This window comes from Salvelinus namaycush, chromosome 13, assembly GCF_016432855.1.
Source record: "Salvelinus namaycush isolate Seneca chromosome 13, SaNama_1.0, whole genome shotgun sequence".
NCBI lineage: Eukaryota > Metazoa > Chordata > Actinopteri > Salmoniformes > Salmonidae > Salvelinus > Salvelinus namaycush.
This window is the reverse complement of record NC_052319.1, coordinates 14,021,440-14,038,984: the sequence shown is the minus strand read 5'-3', so window position 1 is coordinate 14,038,984 and position 17,545 is coordinate 14,021,440. Positions and strand designations below refer to the sequence as shown.

At 44.8% G+C, this 17,545-nt stretch overlaps 1 protein-coding gene across 3 annotated transcripts in view; it reads right to left on the bottom strand.

Moving 5' to 3' along the window:
• LOC120058263 (alkyldihydroxyacetonephosphate synthase, peroxisomal-like) overlaps positions 1 to 17,545 on the bottom strand; it is a 36,621-nt gene that overhangs the window by 17,147 nt on the left and 1,929 nt on the right. For 2 of the 3 annotated variants that reach the window (XM_039006799.1, XM_039006801.1), the window contains exons 2-12: positions 12,001 to 12,090; positions 8,807 to 8,897; positions 8,579 to 8,699; positions 8,261 to 8,338; positions 7,139 to 7,210; positions 6,813 to 6,892; positions 5,480 to 5,560; positions 4,408 to 4,533; positions 3,960 to 4,068; positions 850 to 977; positions 186 to 237 (exon numbers count right to left, since the gene is read on the bottom strand). In XM_039006799.1, the coding sequence (XP_038862727.1) occupies positions 186 to 237; positions 850 to 977; positions 3,960 to 4,068; positions 4,408 to 4,533; positions 5,480 to 5,560; positions 6,813 to 6,892; positions 7,139 to 7,210; positions 8,261 to 8,338; positions 8,579 to 8,699; positions 8,807 to 8,897; positions 12,001 to 12,090 (1,028 nt within the window). The remainder of the gene's footprint in view (positions 1 to 185; positions 238 to 849; positions 978 to 3,959; positions 4,069 to 4,407; positions 4,534 to 5,479; positions 5,561 to 6,812; positions 6,893 to 7,138; positions 7,211 to 8,260; positions 8,339 to 8,578; positions 8,700 to 8,806; positions 8,898 to 12,000; positions 12,091 to 17,545) is intronic. The other variant, XM_039006800.1, reaches the window with a different exon arrangement.

Genomic DNA, 17,545 nt, shown 5'->3' with positions numbered 1-17,545 from the left:
AGCATCCATGAGGAACACTTTCGACACCTTGTAGAGTCCGTGCCCTGACAAATTGAAGCTGTTCTGAGGGTAAACGGGGGTGGGGGTGCAACTCAATATTAGGAAGGTGTTTTAATGTTTTATACATTCAATGTAGGTTCCTTTGCAGAGATGAAATGGCAGGGTTTTGAATGATGTTGACTTACCGAACTGAAACTGTTCGTTATCCATGAGCCGGATGGATGCAGGTGCACACCTCTTGGAGAGAAAAAAAAAAGGTATAATTTAGGAGCATGTTTCATTTTATTTTGTAAACATTTCTCCATCCCACACTTTATTCTAGTAATTTTCCTTGTGAAAGTTGAACCTGCATTACGTTTCGTAATTTAGAGAAAAACCTTTCAAATGACTTTGAAATAACATTTGTTACACAATAATACACAACCTGTAGACATGAGCAGACATTCCTGGTAGTGTGTGGATACGTCCATGAAAAGCCACGGCTCAATGGTCGATACCTTAATTGTGTGCTATACTAGTGTACCGACTCAACTCATTTCTGTAACGAACGGAGCTGCACAAATCATATGCTTGTAGTCATCGATAATGGTTGCATCAGCACTACCCAGTAAGAGTGAAAAGAGGTAGCTTATTCATTATTATGGTCTTCATTATCATTCAAATTAATTCCTTCCCAGAATAGGAGATCTGCCAATCATTAACTGACCACTTTGTTTGTACACTACAATATAGCATTGATCTGCACTGTTCAATACCTGCATAGTTTAGCTACTGTTCTCACTGTTATTATAATGTCACCTATAGGTACATTGTACAAACACTCAACACAAGATGGTAATGGTCTTTTACCTGCTTGGCTACCTCTCGTAAGCAGGCCACTCCTGCCTCAAAGTTTGGGAAGACCACCGAGCCGTACTTCTGGTACTCTGGGATTGGCCGGATCTTCATCGTTACCTCGGTAACCACACCAAGAGTTCCTAGGGGAAAACACAAGGGAACATACCATAGAAACCGAGGTTCTCACACAATAATGATTTTAAAACAATAGCCTGACATTGGTTGTGGTTTGATTGATAATTGAAGCGTTAATGCCCGACTTAACTAACTGGGTTGGTGATGATCAGTGGTGTAGTGGAGGGTAACCACATGTAAAACGCTGTTTCCGCACCTTTCTTATTTTGCTCAAGCTTTTACCCACCTAGTTTCTTTACCACCACGTCACTGGTGGTGACCTGTGTGTCACCTTCCACCTCTGTGATCTGGTTTCATGCTGCTCACAGGAGACCAATGAGATTTATCGAGGAAATAAAACAGGTCCATATCAAAGGAAGGCCAACACCAGGAGCCCATTACATGTCGCCTAGGGTTCCCAGCTAACCTCTGACCCCACAAAGTATCCACTGTGTCTGTAGCTTTACGTGTCATGTTCCACGTTCTACATAGACATTCTTGCGGCAGGGAAAATTCTATGTCCAAAATGGACCCCTATTCCCTTTATAGAGCACTATTTCTTATCAGTGCCCATAGGGCTCCGGTAAAAAGTAGTGCACTATTGAAGGAAGAGGGTGCCATTTGGGACGCACTAGTCCCTTAAGGAATGTTCTCTATCAAAACAGACAATGCTATTTCCCGTGTTTCAGAAAAACGAAGAAGAGGTTGTAGAAAAAGATGACAATTTGAATGCAAATGCATGTTATTGCCATGGACGGACTCCCAAATGGCAAAATCTGGACAACTAATGGGCCAAACTACGCAGTAAACACACCAATAAAGGAATCCTGTTTTGCTTAGCTCTGTTTACAAATCCCATGGACAGTATAGATGCAGTAACTCGCTCTATAAAACCTGAACGGTGGAAAGGATTGTAACAAAGACTTTATCTAATGAGATCACACCGTAAATAGTGATAACCTCAGAGGCACCAGTTAATAATTCTGCGGGAGGAAATCAAAATGTGATTTTTTATTTAATATATTGTCTTTAATTACTATTTCTATGAAAAAACACAGATGTCTTGATAACGGCTTAATGAGTGTTTATGAACGTTGGCTAATTTGAGAAAATATCCACAATAATTACATACTGTCAGGTCAAGTTGAACCATACATTGTGTCTTGGTCTATTCTCAGCTCTGAATTCACACAATAATGTTTCCTCAAAATAAAATCATCAATAACACTTCTAATAACAAGAAAGACGGAGCGAGCGGGAGCCGGCGCGAGCGGGAGCCGGCGAGAGACGGCGCCAGCGAGAGACGGCGAGAGCGCGCGAGAGAGACGGAGAGAGCGCGCGAGAGAGACGGAGAGAGCGCGCGAGAGAGACGGAGAGAGCGCGCGAGAGAGACGGAGAGAGCGCGCGAGAGAGACGGAGAGAGCGCGCGAGAGAGACGGAGAGAGCGAGCGAGAGGAGGCTGGGTAGGACCAGCAGAACGGGCTCAGCAAGGTCAACTAACATGCTGACTCCAGAGGGGTAGACAGTATCGCATGCGAGTGGGACAGCAGGAGCCATTTTTACTGCAATCCTCTCTGTAAACATGCCCTCTCTAACCAGGGTTGTTTAGAGGAGATGTCCCTTCCAACAGAGGAGTCAGCACCATGCAGTATTTCCTACGTTCTGTTATCCAACAGTGAGGGAAAAAAAGTACTTCCTGTCAGAAGCGGCAGTGAACAAGCCTGATGTGGGAGATGCCATGCAGCTGAAACCTGAGGCCACTCGTTAGGAGTCAAAGGAGGCAGTTTCACATCACATTAATTCCACACAACATGAGATTAGTGCTGGTCTGCTTCACACACCTGCATAACGTTGGCAATGGCTTAGAAACAGAAACCTGATTATTATTGATTATTCCAATCAATCCCTTTTTACGCTGCTTAGAGAAGGACAGAGGGAAATACTTTGGTATTCAGTCCACTTCAAGGTCAGGGAGATTAGCGAGAGGCGAGATACTGTGTGTGGAATGAGAAGAGGAAGAGGGTTCTTAGTCATTTTTAATGAAATGGATGCCTGGCCACTTAACATGCAGAGCAGTGTTTGGGTTCCAGTGCTAGGGGCTCTGTTGTGTGGCCAGGTGTCAGCGTGTGGGATGCGTGTGCAAGGGGAGATATTGTAATGAGACCAAGCAGAGGTATGACCTCTCTCCCTCTCTCTCTCAGCTCCAGCAGCAGAGCAGGCCGCCCAGCCAGGAGCCCACACAGTGTCTGAGACTGGGGACAAGGTGGTCCTGTCTCCTCTCCTACCTAACAGGGGCTGGCTTCACAGTAGGAAGCAGGATCAAAAAAGGGCCCAAAACTCAAGCCTAATACCAATTAGATGAGGAACAACTAGTCGGCACATCTGACCCAACCCATTCTCCCCTTTCAACAATTCCGATAGTCTTTATTTCAAACTCTGTGTCCCTGAATTGAAGGTAATTTAAAAAGAGATGATTGGACTAAATTAAATACATGTTGTTAGGCTTTCGTTCGCAGATGTGCGTTAAGTATCCCAAAAAAACATTCTAATGAGTACAAATGGAGATGTCTGCCCAGCCCCAGTGTGTAGTCAGTGAGCAGCTTGCAGTGCTTTGTTGGGCGTGTGTACCCACAGCTGTTGAACACTGCAGTGCCAGGAGTCCCTGCACCTCCTCTTTATGTGTGTGTGTGTGTGTGTGGGGGGGGGGGGCGCTGGCTGGCATATGGCACTATTCTCACTGGGCTCTCTCACAAGGACAGGGGGGCAGAAGGGGTGTGGGCGTGGGCAGGCATGAAGCACAGAGGCCCCGAAACCAATAGCCCTCTCTCATGGCTATACCTCTTCTCCCACTCTGGTTCAAGTTAACCTGAGCCGCTACGTGAGAAGTACCGCATTACTACTACACCCCCATCACATTATACACACACACACACACGTGAACTCATGCAGATAGGGTGAACTTTTATCATGTTGCAGTCACGCGCCACGAGAGGAGAGGTGAGTCTTACCTTCTGAGCCCAGGATGAAGTGGTGGATGTCCGGCCCAGTGGACATGCGTGGCCCCTGGCAGCTCTTCTCTATCACTCCTCGAGGGGTCACCACCTTTATGTGGATCACCTGCACACAGGACAAACAAGATGGCAGCTCAAGTCACTACGTTTGACTTCAATAGCCGCAGAGAGGAGTGGAATATCCAGGTTAAAATGTTAAAAACAAGAGCTACCTGGGCTGCTGAGGTCATATTCAACGTTACATTCTGTCAACCATTGACCAAAGCAAGCAGGCTTCTTCCCAGGAAACACAAATAGAATGGTTCCCATACAGATGGCTTTGATGGCCCTCACCAGCAACTTCACGTGCAAGTCGCTAATTAGTGCCTTTCGCTTTAAAACCTGTTGCCTGTTCAGTCTCCTAGTAAGATCAGAGCTCGTTAGAGAGAAGAGGGCGGGCACGTACCAGGTCCTCGATGTTGCCGTATACGTTCTTCTTCATGCCCGATGCCCTCGTGGCCACCCAGCCTCCTAGGGAACTGAACTCCATGGAGTCGGGCTCATGCCCCGTACAGTAGCCGCTCTCGTTGAGCTGCGGAGGAAACACAACAGAGAAGTACACTCATCTGTATTCATAGGAGCACATACTGTAAAAGAACTCAACCACTAAAACCACAAGAATTTGGTATGAAACCAAAACAGCATGAGACAAACAAAACTCCTCTTCCATTGTTGGATTCAAATCGTGGGATCGTTATGGGGCTTTTGTGTTCAAATTCTTGGCTTGATGACATCATACATTTTTACAACGGTCTAAAATAAACCGACCAAAATAAAGTGGAGGAGCAGAAAGAAAAAAAAACGAGTAAAAAGATAGTTTTGGATGGTGGGCTGGGCCCTGGTCTGACAAGGCTCTACGCTGACCTTTTTTTAAAGGCGCACACAAAGCCATTTAGGAGCACAATGAAAGATATTTGAGGTAATAAAGCTGTAGAGCCCTGTCTGAGTGCTGGGCCCCTGCGGCAGGCAGGCATGGCCCTGGTCTGCTCTAATGGCTCCTCTCTTCCGGGTGAGGAGAGTCAGGCCGTGTGTGTTTTATGGCACTGCTCTCCCCGACAGGCAGCTTTCAATACTGAGCCATCTGCTCAGTCAAAATGGCCTCTCTCTATATGCAAAAGTGGCGCCTGTTTGAGATGCAGCACACGCATTCCTCCACATCAAACACTGGCTCCTTCGCCATTTTTTTCTGAATTAGCTTCATGGTGCCATCTGCTCATCGCCCGAGCCTCTACCCTTCACTGCTCCGCTGTGGAACATAGTTAGCCCTTCTTCTCCCATTCAGACCTGCCTAGCATGGTCTCTCTGTACTCCCAGTAAACAACTAACCCAGGGTGAAGAGGCATGGCTTCCTACAGGTGAAAGGATGGGAGTTTATTTCGTGGCCATCTTACCATCTTAATGACATGAGCCTTTCATGGGAAATGATTGGGTATGAAATGGTTTAGAAACTTGAGCTCTGACGAAGGCAAAACACTTACTAATCTCTCCAAATCTTGACCGATGATGCCCGCTTCAACGTGGGCGACTAAATTCTTCTCGTCGATCCACAAAATGCGGTTCTGCAGATGCAAAGACAAAAACTCAGGAGGTCAGAAAATGTCACTGCTTTGATCGCTTATACCACTAGAACAAATAAAACAAGCTCTTGGTTCGATGCCTTATGAGTTGAGCCCAAATGAAAAGCAGGCTCTGTATCCGATACATCTGCTACAGGTCAGAGGATTTTAATTCAAATGCAGTGGCATTGACACCAAATACTCATGGCTGTCCTCACTGTACTCCAGTCTGCCTTCAGCCACTGAATCACTGCCTTAAAATACATTCCGGGTGTTTTTGTCTTACTTCTAAAAGCCCAAACAGGTCAGCGTGCAGCATTTTGTAATGACTGTGAGGAGAAGACAGATTCTGTGGTGACCACAACATCTACCAATGAGAAAGGCAATAACCGCCAACCTCGTTGGTTGTTGAAGACGCGGGGGGAGTACTTCAGTAGCAATTCCCAACAGCGAGGTGAAGCACACATGTGGCTGGCATGACTAGAGGACTAGGCCGTGGGGAGGACACAGCATCAGTCAGATTCCAAAAGGTTAACCTCCTTTTAAACATTCAATCCAGCAAATCCCCCTCTCGTTTCAGCCTCTCCAGGAACCTCCTGGCCCAGCTTGAGCTCCCCTCCCAGAGCCATCAATCATTCTCCAGAGGTAGTAAAAGTGTCTGTTGCTGTCATAGACAGCCTTTCATGTGACTCCCTCAGACCCGCTACGCCCCGTGACCCTTGACCCAGCGCACTGGTCACTAGTATTTACGTCACCCCCTCAGTGACTGCTGGACTAGCGCTGTCCAGACTGCCAATATATCACCTGGGCAGAGAGTTGTCCAACAGCGCCGTGATACAGTAGTGCTATTAAATGCTGTTTCCTATTGGGTATCCTTCACTAACAGTAATTTCTCTGAGAATAGCTTGGCAAATTATTGCTACAGGATTCTCCCAAAGTTCGATAATGAGAGAGTGAGTCTCGGCTGGAAGTCTGAATGACCTTTGATCCTCCGCTGACCGCTACCTTTCCTGTCTGCACATCTACAGTTAGTTCTATACTCCAACATTCACAGCAGTAGGAGCTTCTAACATCCAAAATAAATAAACCCTGGCTTGCTGTCCCTACTAAAATAGAGATTGTCAGTTGATCTTACTATGCAAGACATTATACTGTCATATAAAAGAGGAAAAGCGTAAGTTGTGTTGAGACAAAATGCTGAGCAGAGCAGATTGCTGTGTGGGATGCATGTCTGTGTGCAGCTCTGATTCCCCACCATCTGTGAAGTATCCAGAGAGACGATGCAGCGAGTCTCCTCCGGGGGGCACTCTAGAGCACTGGTCACACTGGTCCCTCCTGGAGGAGGACAGGAGAGGGGTTAGGGCCTGCAGTTCTCCAGGACCAGGTCGCATGACCAGGAGAATACTACTAGGGCTCGGAGCAGACTTTATCCTGTTCAGGTCATATGGTGAAGGTATGGCATAACAGTATCATTATCAATCTGGTCTAAAATCAGTTATTACATTTGGGAAACGTTAAAAAAAGCAGATATTATTAGAATGAATTGCACTATTGAGTTTACAGACATTTTAAAATACTCACCGCCGTACGGTATCAAACAAACATTGTGCTTGCATGCCAGCTCCACAATTTTCACCACGTCGTTGTGGCAGTCTGCAGAGGCAAAGAACACCACAACAATATTTGGATGGACATTTTATCCCATGTCATTATATAACACACAGCCATAAATTAGTGTTGAGGCGATAACAAGCGTACTCATGTGGCAAAGGGACTAAGAAATGCCACATAAACCATCAGCCTCCGGAAAACAATAAACATTCACATAAGCCCTGGGCTATTAGAGCAGAGAGACAGGGAGAGACAGGGATAGGCAGGGGGGGCTTCCGGGGAAAGATGTCTCTGATTTGGCTGGGGGCATTCCTGAGATGGAGCCAGAGAGCATGAAGCCTGGGTCTCTGGGGTGGGGTGTGGGGGATCAATGCGGACAAGGTGCTCTGGCCAATCCCACGTCCATTCACACTGGTCCCCTGGCTGAGCGACTGAGGGTGAGGAGACAGAGCAGAAAAATCCACCTACATGGATCAGCTTCACTGGGCTCAAGCCCTCCCTCGCTGGCCAATGAGAAATGTCTCCGTTCCGACACACTCTGCCGTCCAATTAAACAAAGGGCTTTGGTGTGGGTATAAGAGTTCACAAGACTAACAACGTTCCACTTAAATATACAACCATACTAAAAGTAACTACACTGGCATTCATGTTTTACATCACTGAGGCTAGAGGGAGTGCAATTTTGTGTGGATTTGGAGAGTTTAAAATTCAGGGGATGTTCCAATTTGAATGCTGCTACAGGAGCTTAGTGATTTGCTGGCCATTTGGGAGCCGGCTAATCAAGTTCCAGCCATAAGTCAACACTCATTTACATTATAAAATAGTGCCGGCCATACCTACAGTAAACCAATCTCAGTGGCGTAATTCATGGGGGTACTGTGCTGGGCCCGGCCATGGTGTATTGGATATCAAACGCCCTCCCCCTGACGGTTCTTATTAAGCCTCCGCTCATACATATTAATATCCCTACGCCTCTGCAGAGATTAACCCTTTAAATCACCTAAGCCAGGATGGAAAGAAGCAATGTGGGAGGGAAATTAAAAAATTAAAAAAACAAGGACCGTTTAGAATAGTAGTGTCGCAAAAACTCACTTGGCCACACCACCATGTCCGGAACCCGCTCAAATTTCTTCCCTTCTCTGAGAGCAAAGATTTCATGTAAGCAATGACCTGTTAACATAAGAGAAAAAAAATGTAATATACTTAGTATACTACGAAAAAAAGCAATTATGGTTGTAGGATCAGTATAAATAGTGTGATATTGACAGCTTCCTCTGATTCAGGCTGCTGTTGTCCTACGTAAAAACAAAAAGGTGACATCATGATCTCAACATTCACAGTGTCTGTGTGAGACCCCTCCAGACTACACCCATCGCCCTGGAGGACCACAGCCTTCCCAGCATGCCTCACCGTGGGCACGGAACACCCTGTCCTCAGCCTCATGGGAGAAGGGGATGCCCGTGGCCTTCAGGTCCTCAACGAACGCCTTGTTCAGTCTGGCCGGTGGCACAGCACTGGCATTCAGAGCGGGCTGGGACAAAGACATGGGAGGAAGAGGAGGAGGAGCCATTAACGGACTGCTGCGGTCATTGGAATTCAAACCAACAGGTGACGAGGGTTGAAAACAACGACACTTACTGTCGCGGGGCTTTTATGGTTCACACTGGCGCCAAAGGTGTTTTCAAACCAGTCCTGCAAACTGGGCAGGACCATCCCGCTTAGCCTATACCTGCAATGAACAGAAACACACAGGCTTAGAAGAAAGGAAGTTACCCCACAATTGACCTCTGACCCAACCTGTAAACATAACCCCTCAGACCTAGGTGTTATGCTGGGAACTGGTGAAATATGCAAAGGAAACCCTGTTCGACTGTCATTGATGTGACGTCAGTGTGTGGTGGTTGGAGCTGAATGAAGTTATTAGGCGAGACCAATGACAGCACTGTCCGTGCCGTCCCCGTCACGCCAGCCGCTGTATAATTGAACCGCTGGCACAGCAGAGGCCAGCACATCAGGGGAATGTAGTCTGCCTTTGTCCAGCAGACCATGAAACACACTCCTTAATGAAAAAGCCTCTGTCACAGAGGAGAAATCTCTCTTTGACTTTCATTTCTTCCACCCAGCCACGCATATGTAGCACCCAGAAATAATTCAAAAGAGAAGGCACGGAATGGAAAGAGGTGGTTGATACAATTTAGAACCTAGAATAACAGAGGAATCATTTCCTGCACAGCATCCTGTATAATCCCCCCCCCCCTTACGCAAACACGGCTTCACATACAGTACAGCGGAGTACAGCACGCAGTCTACAAGATCCCTTTGATTTGAGTCTGACAGGCAAGGCTTTGTTCTTAAAACTATACATCACAAGTACAAAGATAACGCGATAGATAAAAGGTGTAAAACAACTGCCAAAGAAAAGAGGGATCCATTCTGCTGCCCGGTGTGTACTGAACACATCCTCAGTCACGAGAGACAGAGTGGAGATAAAAGGCTTCTCTACATCCACTGAGATTCAAAGTAATCATTTCCGACAGCACTCAGCATATTTCTTCAAATGTTATATTGCACACATTCAACCATGATCCACCATGAGAACTGTTGGCGTACACAGAACAAAACAAAAAAACAGTTAGCCTATCTATGGTCAATGGGAAGAAGTACAAACATTCCATGCAAGGCTGAGTTTCCAACGGGGAATTTCAAATCACCGATAATCACACTAATTGACCTCTTATGCCGGGGACTGAATTGAGGCAAGATATGCAGGATAGATACCAGCCACTAGATGGCACTAGCACCCCACTCTAAATTAGGATGGGGGGGGTTCCACTAGATAGCACAGCCACAATATCAAACTTGTGTACATCGTAAAAATTCATGACCACACAAATGTGCTTTTGGGTCTTAATTTAAGGTTAGGGTTAGGCATAAGGTTAGCAGTGTGGTTAATGTTAGGGTTAAAAATCACATTTTCAGAAGAGAAATTGCAGAAATAGGCAGGGTTCATGACTTTGTGGCTGTGGTAACTAGTGACGACCCAAGGAGGGGGAGGTTTTACAGTTGAAGTCGGAAGTTTACATACACCTTAGCCAAATACATTTAAACTCAGTTTTTCACAATTTCTGATATTTAATCCTAGTAAAAATTCCCTGTCTTAGGCCAGTTAGGATCACCACTTTATTTTAAGAATGTGAAATGTCAGAATAATAGTAGAGATTGATTTATTTCAGCTTTTATATCTTTCATCACATTCCCAGTGGGTCAGATGTTAACATGCACACAATTATCATTTGGTAGCATTGCCTTCAAATTATTTAACTTCGGTCAAACGTTTTGGTTAGCCTTCCAGAAGCTTCCCACAATAAGTTGGGTGAATTTTGGCCCATTCCTCCCGACAGAGCTGGTGTAACTGAGTCAGGTTTGTAGGCCTCCTTGCTCGCACACGCTTTTTCAGTTCTGCCCACAAATTTTCTATGGGATTGAAATCAGGGCTATGTGATGGCCACTCCAATACCTTGACTTTATTGTCCTTAAGCCATTTTGCCACAACTTTGGAAGTATGCTTGGGGTCATTGTCCACTTGGAAGACCCATTTGCGACCAAGCTTTAACTTCCTGACTGATGTCTTGAGATGTTGCTTCAATATATCCACATAATTTTCCATCCTCATAATGCCATCTATTTTGTGAAGTGCACCAGTCCCTCCTGCAGCAAAGCACCCCCACAACATGATGCTGCCAACCCCGTGCTTCACGGTTGGGATGGTGTTCTTCGGCTTGCAAGCCTCCCCCTTTTTCCTCCAAACATAAAGATCGTCATTATGGCAAAACAGTTATATTTTTGTTTCATCAGACCAGAGGATATTTCTCCAAAAAGTACGATCTTTGTCCCAATGTGCTGTTGCAAACCGTAGTCTGGCTTTTTTAATGGTGGTTTTGGAGCAGTGGCTTCTTCCTTGCTGAGCGGCCTTTCAGGTTATGTCGATATAGGACTCGTTTTACTGTGGATATAGATACTTTTGATCCCGTTTCCTCCAGCATCTTCACAAGGTCCTTTGCTGTTGCTCCGGGATTGATTTGCATTTTTCGCACCAAAGTACGTTCATCTCTAGGAGACAGAAAACGTCTCCTTCTTGAGCGGTATGACGGCTGCGTGGTCCCATGATGTTTATACTGCGTACTATTGTTTGTACAGATGAACCTGGTACCTTCAGGCATTTGGAAATTGTTCCCAAGGATGAACCAGACTTGTGGAGGTCTTGGCTGATTTTGTTTGATTTTCAAATGATGTCAAGCAAAGAGAGACTGAGATTGAAGGTAGGCCTTGAAAAACATCCACAGGTACACCTCCAATTGACTCAAAATATGTAAATTAGCCTATCTGAAGCATCTAAAGCCATGACATCATTTTCTGGAATTTTCCAAGCTGTTTTAAGGCACAGTCAACTTAGTGTATGTAAACTTCTGACCCACTGGAATTGTGATACAGTGAAATAATGTCTGTAAACAATTGTTGGAAAAATTACTTGTGTCATGCACAAAGTAGATGTCCTAACCGACTTGCCAAAACTATAGTTTGTTAACAAGAAATTTGTGGAGTGGTTGAAAAACAAGTTTTAATGACTCCATCCTAAATGTATGTAAACTTCCGACTTCAACTGTAGGTGGTATGTAGTGGAGTGGAGAGCGCAATCCAGATTGAGAATGTGTACAATCCAGATTGAGAATTCCATCACTGAATAATGGATACATTCATATTTACAGATCATAATACATATTATTCATGAGAATAAAAAAATTGGTTGAAAATGTTGGGACAGTATACTGTACCTTTTGCCTGTGAATTCTGCTTGACCCTTCTTATTGAAGAGGAATTTGGAGTCACTGTACCCCCAGCCATTCCACTTCATAATCTCCTGCCTTGGGAAACAAACAGTTGAAGTCAGTTTCATTGTTATAGTAGCAGCAGCTAATACTGTACTAATGCTGTCTGAGGTCAGGACACAGGACAAAAATCTCAAGGCAGGAAGACAATACAAGGAAGCACTTTTAGAAGGCCATGGCCTTGCACCTCATGAAAACGTCAGACTGTCCATACATGACATCCTGTTGCAAACAGTAGTAGTTGAAAAAGTGGTTTATTTGCCACTTATCAAACTGTTGCAATGGGGAAATGTTGTAGTTCCCTCATTTTGCTAACGGTTATTCAATGGGCTTTCCACATGGCTATCAGTAAGCATATTTGCAGTATGGGAGGCTGCAGTCACACTTAGGCGTAACCCCTGACAGATGACCTTCCCATGTGTACTGCACACAGCCAACCACAGGCAGCGTTTCCCCCTAGGATTTGTTTTAATCAGCAGCGGTGGCTGGGTGATGGCCACAATTTAGCAGCGGTGGTGCGCCAATACTAAATGCATATAGGGGTAACAGTGAAAAGCCGGTTGGCAAAGTAACTTCGGGGAAGAAAACCTATTAATCTCAAACACTATCATCAACAGCAATCAGACAGGGTGTGGCTTAGATCTCAGGTCGTTAAGTACATTCCCTTCAACAATAACACTCCATGGAGAAGCATCATGATGCATATCATAGAAGGGCATTACCAAAGAAGGTGTGTCCAACAACCGGATATTCTCCTAAAATGATTTTCCAAGGAAGGAACATTGTCAGCATAGGCCTAGTGATAATCATGGAAGAGGACACAAGAAACAGGGTTGAGCACTGAACTCAAACGTCAGGCAGAATTGTATCTCAATATCTACTACATAATTGAGCTCTGACAGTTCAGTAATGTGCTTCTTCATCAGTGTTAAATCACTATGCTCATCCTAAGGGAATGCTTTTCAGAAATCACTAAGTTATAATACGACATGATTCAAGATTTCCCCAGCAGACAGATGAAATAGGCCCACTACTCCTAGAAGGGACCCATGAATCACGTTGGTACACGTGATGGGATGCTAACGTAGTGGAGTAAAACCATGATGAATGCCTGCCAAAACAGCCAGGCAGTGTAAATTATGAGGAGCCTGAGAAATGAGACAGACATACTCTCCATGCCAGTCTGTGTGATCTCCTGTCATCACACTGGACGATGACACAACTCCACGCATCAACAAGCAGCCGAATACGGCTGTCCAGAGGTTAATGAATTTATTGTGCAATTAAATGGAAGCAACAGTGGTCTGGTCTCTGTCCCTTAGCTAACATTAATCCTAAGAGAGCTGGGGGAATCTTTTCAAAGTACTGTAATAAATATTACACACAGCATAAGAAAATGCTGATCACCGAAAACATTAGGCTAGTTCAACACCTTATTAAATTGGTAGCCTCATTTTGTGTCTGCACTCAAGTTGCTCCAACAGAAAGAGACAAAAGGTCTGACTGTTATTAAAAGGACTGGCCTTAAAACGCCTTTTGAAACAACGTGCCCAAAGGTATAGGTTATAAGACAACTCCAGAATGACATTCCAGCAGTACAAAAACCAGTAGCCCAGCTTTGAAGTGTACAACATTCCTACACTCCAGTGAAAAGTGGGTCGTTCCACCTCAAAAAGCACAAGAAAGAGAAATGACACTCACCATCTCAGATTGCATTCCTGCAACATTGTTTTGTTAAAAACTATTTGAACTCTAAGAAATGACGCTAATTGATTGCACCCAAATTATAGGATTCATATAAAATTCTATAATTATAGTAACCAATATCCAGTTTGGACCAAACCTCTTCTTAACAATGATTAAGATGTGAAGTCGGAAGACACCCACGGACCACACAAACCAAGCCCACCCCAACGGCCAGTATACAGTATCAGTTCTCTATGTCTGACAAGTACTATGAAGCTGCAGCTAGGAGTATTGTTTCTTCACACCATGTAATGGATTCTCAGTGAATTTGGTGATGGTTATTTTGCCCTGTTCTGAATTTTTTCTTTATTTAAGTTGGTTGATATTACCAGGTTATGACCTCAAGGTGGTGCTGTTTCTGCCATTTGTTGAAAATTCTCAGTTTCGTTAAATTTAATAAATATTTTCATAAGTAAAAAAAAAAAAAAAAAAAAAACTTTTTGTAACAATAATGAGGCAATATACAGGGGGTAGTCTTATGGCTTGGGGGTAGAAGCTGATAATTAGCTTTTTGGACCTAGACTTGGCACTCTGGTACCGCTTGCTGTGCAGTAGCAGAGAGAACAGTGACTTGGGTGACTAGAGCCTAACAATTTTTTGGGCCTTGCTCTGACACCGCCTAGTATATAGGTCCTGAATGGAGTGATGTACTGGGCTGTACGCACTACCCTCTGTAGCGCCTTAAGGTCGGATGCCGAGCAGTTGCCATACCAGACGGTGATGCAACCGGGCAGGATGCGCTCGATGGTGCAGCTGTAGAACTTTTTAAAGATCTGGGGACCCATGCCAAATCTTTTCAGTCTCCTGAGGGGGAAAAGGCGTTGTCGTGCCCTCTTCACGACTTCCTTGGTGTGTTTGGACCATGTCAGTTAGTTGGTGATGTGGACACCAATGAACTTGAAACTCTCGACCAGCTCCACTACAGTCCTGTTGATGTGAATGGGAGCGTGTTCCTGTCATCCATGATCATCTTGTCTTGCTCACGTTGAGGGAGAGGTTGTTATCCTGGCAGTCTCTGACCTCCTCCCTATAGGCGGTCTCATCGTTGTCGGTGATGACACTGTTGTGTCATCAGCAAACTTAATGATGGCGTTGGAGCCGTGCTTGGCCACGCAGTCGTGGGTGAACAGGGAGTACAGGAGGGGACTAAGCACACACCCCCGAGGGGCCCCCGTGTTGAGGATCAGTGTGGCAGACGTATTGTTGCATACCCTTACCACCTGGGGGCGGCCCATGATCCAGTTACAGAGGGAGGTGTTTAGTTCCAGGGTCCTTAGTTTAGTGATGAGCTTTGTGGGCACTATGGTGTTGAATGCTGAGCTGTAGTGAATGAACAGCATTCTCACATAAGTGTTCCTTTTGTCCAGGTGGGAAAGGGCAGTGTGGAGTGCAACTGAGATTGTGCCATCTGTGGATCTGTTGGGGCGGTATGTGAATTGGAGTGGGTCTAGGGTTTCCGGGATGATAGTGTTGTGAGCCATGACCAGACTTTCAAAGCACTCATTTAGGCAGGTTACCTTTGTTTTCTTGTCACAGGGACTATGGTGGTCTACTTGAAACATGTAAGTATTACAAACCCGATCAGGGAGAGGTTGAAAATTACACTGCCAGTTGGTCCGCGCATGCTCTGAGTACAGGTCCTTGTAATCCGTCTGGCCCCGTGGCTTTGTGAATGTTGACCTGTTTAAAGGTCTTGCTCACATCGGCTAAGGAGAGCGTGATCACTGAGCAGCTCACAGCTGGGTTTCTCTTTGTAGTCTGTAATAGTTTGCAAGCCCTGCCACATCCGACGAGCATCAGAGCCGGTGTAGTAGGATTCAATCTTAGTCCTGTATTGACATTTTGCCTGTTTGATGGTTTGTCTGAGGGCGTAGCGTTATTTCTTATAAGCGTCCGGATTAGTGTCCAGTTCCTTGAAAGCGGCAGCTCTAGCCTTTAGCTTGGTGTGGATGTCACCAGTAATTCATGGCTTCTAGTTGGGATATGTACGTACAGTCACTGTGGGGACGATGTCATCGATGCACTTATTGATGAAGCAGGTGACTGAGGTGGTATACTCCTCAATGCCATTTGTATGAATCCCGGAACCTATTCCAGTCTGTGCTAGCAAAACAGTCCTGTAGCGTAGCATCTACATCATCTGACCACTTCTGTATTGAGCGAGTCAGTTGTACTTCCTGCTTGTAATCAGGAGGAGAGTTATCGTCAAGATTTTCCAAATGGAGGGCGAGGGAGAGCTTTGTACACGTCTCTGTGTGTGGAGTAAAGGTAGTCTAGAGTGGTTGTACGTGATATTCTGGTAGAAATTAGGAAAAACGGATTTAAATTTGCCTGAATTAAATTCCCTGGCCACTAGGAGCGCCACTTCTAGATGAGCATTTTCTTGTTTACTTATGGCCTTATACGGCTTGTTGAGTGCGGTCTTAGTGCCAGCGTCGTTTTGTAGTGGTAAATAGACAGCTACAAAAAAATATAGAGGAGATCTCTCTTGGTAGATAGTGTGGTCTGCAGCTTATCATGAGCTACTCTACCTCAGGCAAGCAATACCTCGAGACTACCTTAATATTAGACATCACGCACCAGCTATTATTGACAAATAGACACACACCCCACCCCTTGTCTTACCGGATGTAGCTGCTCTGTCCTGTCGATGCACAGAAAACCCAGCCAACTGTATATAATCTGTGTCGTTGGTAGGATTGTCTCGAACCGAGCTCATCCAGTTTATTCTCCAGTGATTGTACGTTGGCTAATAGAACGGATGGTAGAGGCGGGTTACCCACTTGCCAACGAATTCAAACAAGGCACCTTGATCTCCGCCTCCTGTATTTCCTTCTTTTCTTTATGTGAATGACGGGGATTTGGGCCTTGTCTGGGAGCAACATTATATCCTTTGAGTCTGACTCATTAAAAAAAAAAGTATTCGTCCAGTTCAAGGTGAGTAACCGCTGTTCTGATAGAAGCTCTTTTCGATCATAAGAGACGATAGCATCAACATTATGTACAAAATAATTTACAAACAATGCGGAAAAAACACAAAATAGAACAATTGGTTAGGAGCCCGTAAAACGGCATACATCCCCTCCCACGCCATTCCTACGATACGGCCGTATACAGCTATATTTATTGCATACTGTCTGAATCCTATAAATTAAAAAGGGCCATCTAGCTTAAATTTACCAGAGGTGAAATTATATTTCAACATAATAATGTTACAGGAATGCTTATCTTTGTGTTTTTAACTGCAGAAACCATTCACAACAATCTGAGATGGTGTGTGTCATTGCTTGCTGAAATGACATGGAACGACCCAAGTGCAATTCCAGAAAATGTAGTCAAATTCATTGAGATTAGTTTTATTTCTATTGATAATAATGCAAGTGGTCCACAAAATTATTCCTAATTTGGATAAGGGTTGAAGGGGGGCACTCAAATGAGGAAAATAGGCATAGCTTATGTCTTATTTATTGTCATAGTTCAAACAATAGTGTCCATGAACCAGCACTAAAATGACCATCCATTGGGTAAGAGAGAGAGAGATTCCACCAGACCTGAAAATCTGGCTCCCGAGGGACAAACTCACCGGTAGCATAACTGACTTGACCTAGAGTTAGGGTTGATCTGAAAAAAAAAACTCAGCACTTCTCTGCCTCAAACACTTCCTATAGGCTAACTAATACCAATCAAATATGTTCCAATGACATAATGAAGAGCCATACATAATGCAAAAACAAATAGTTAAATA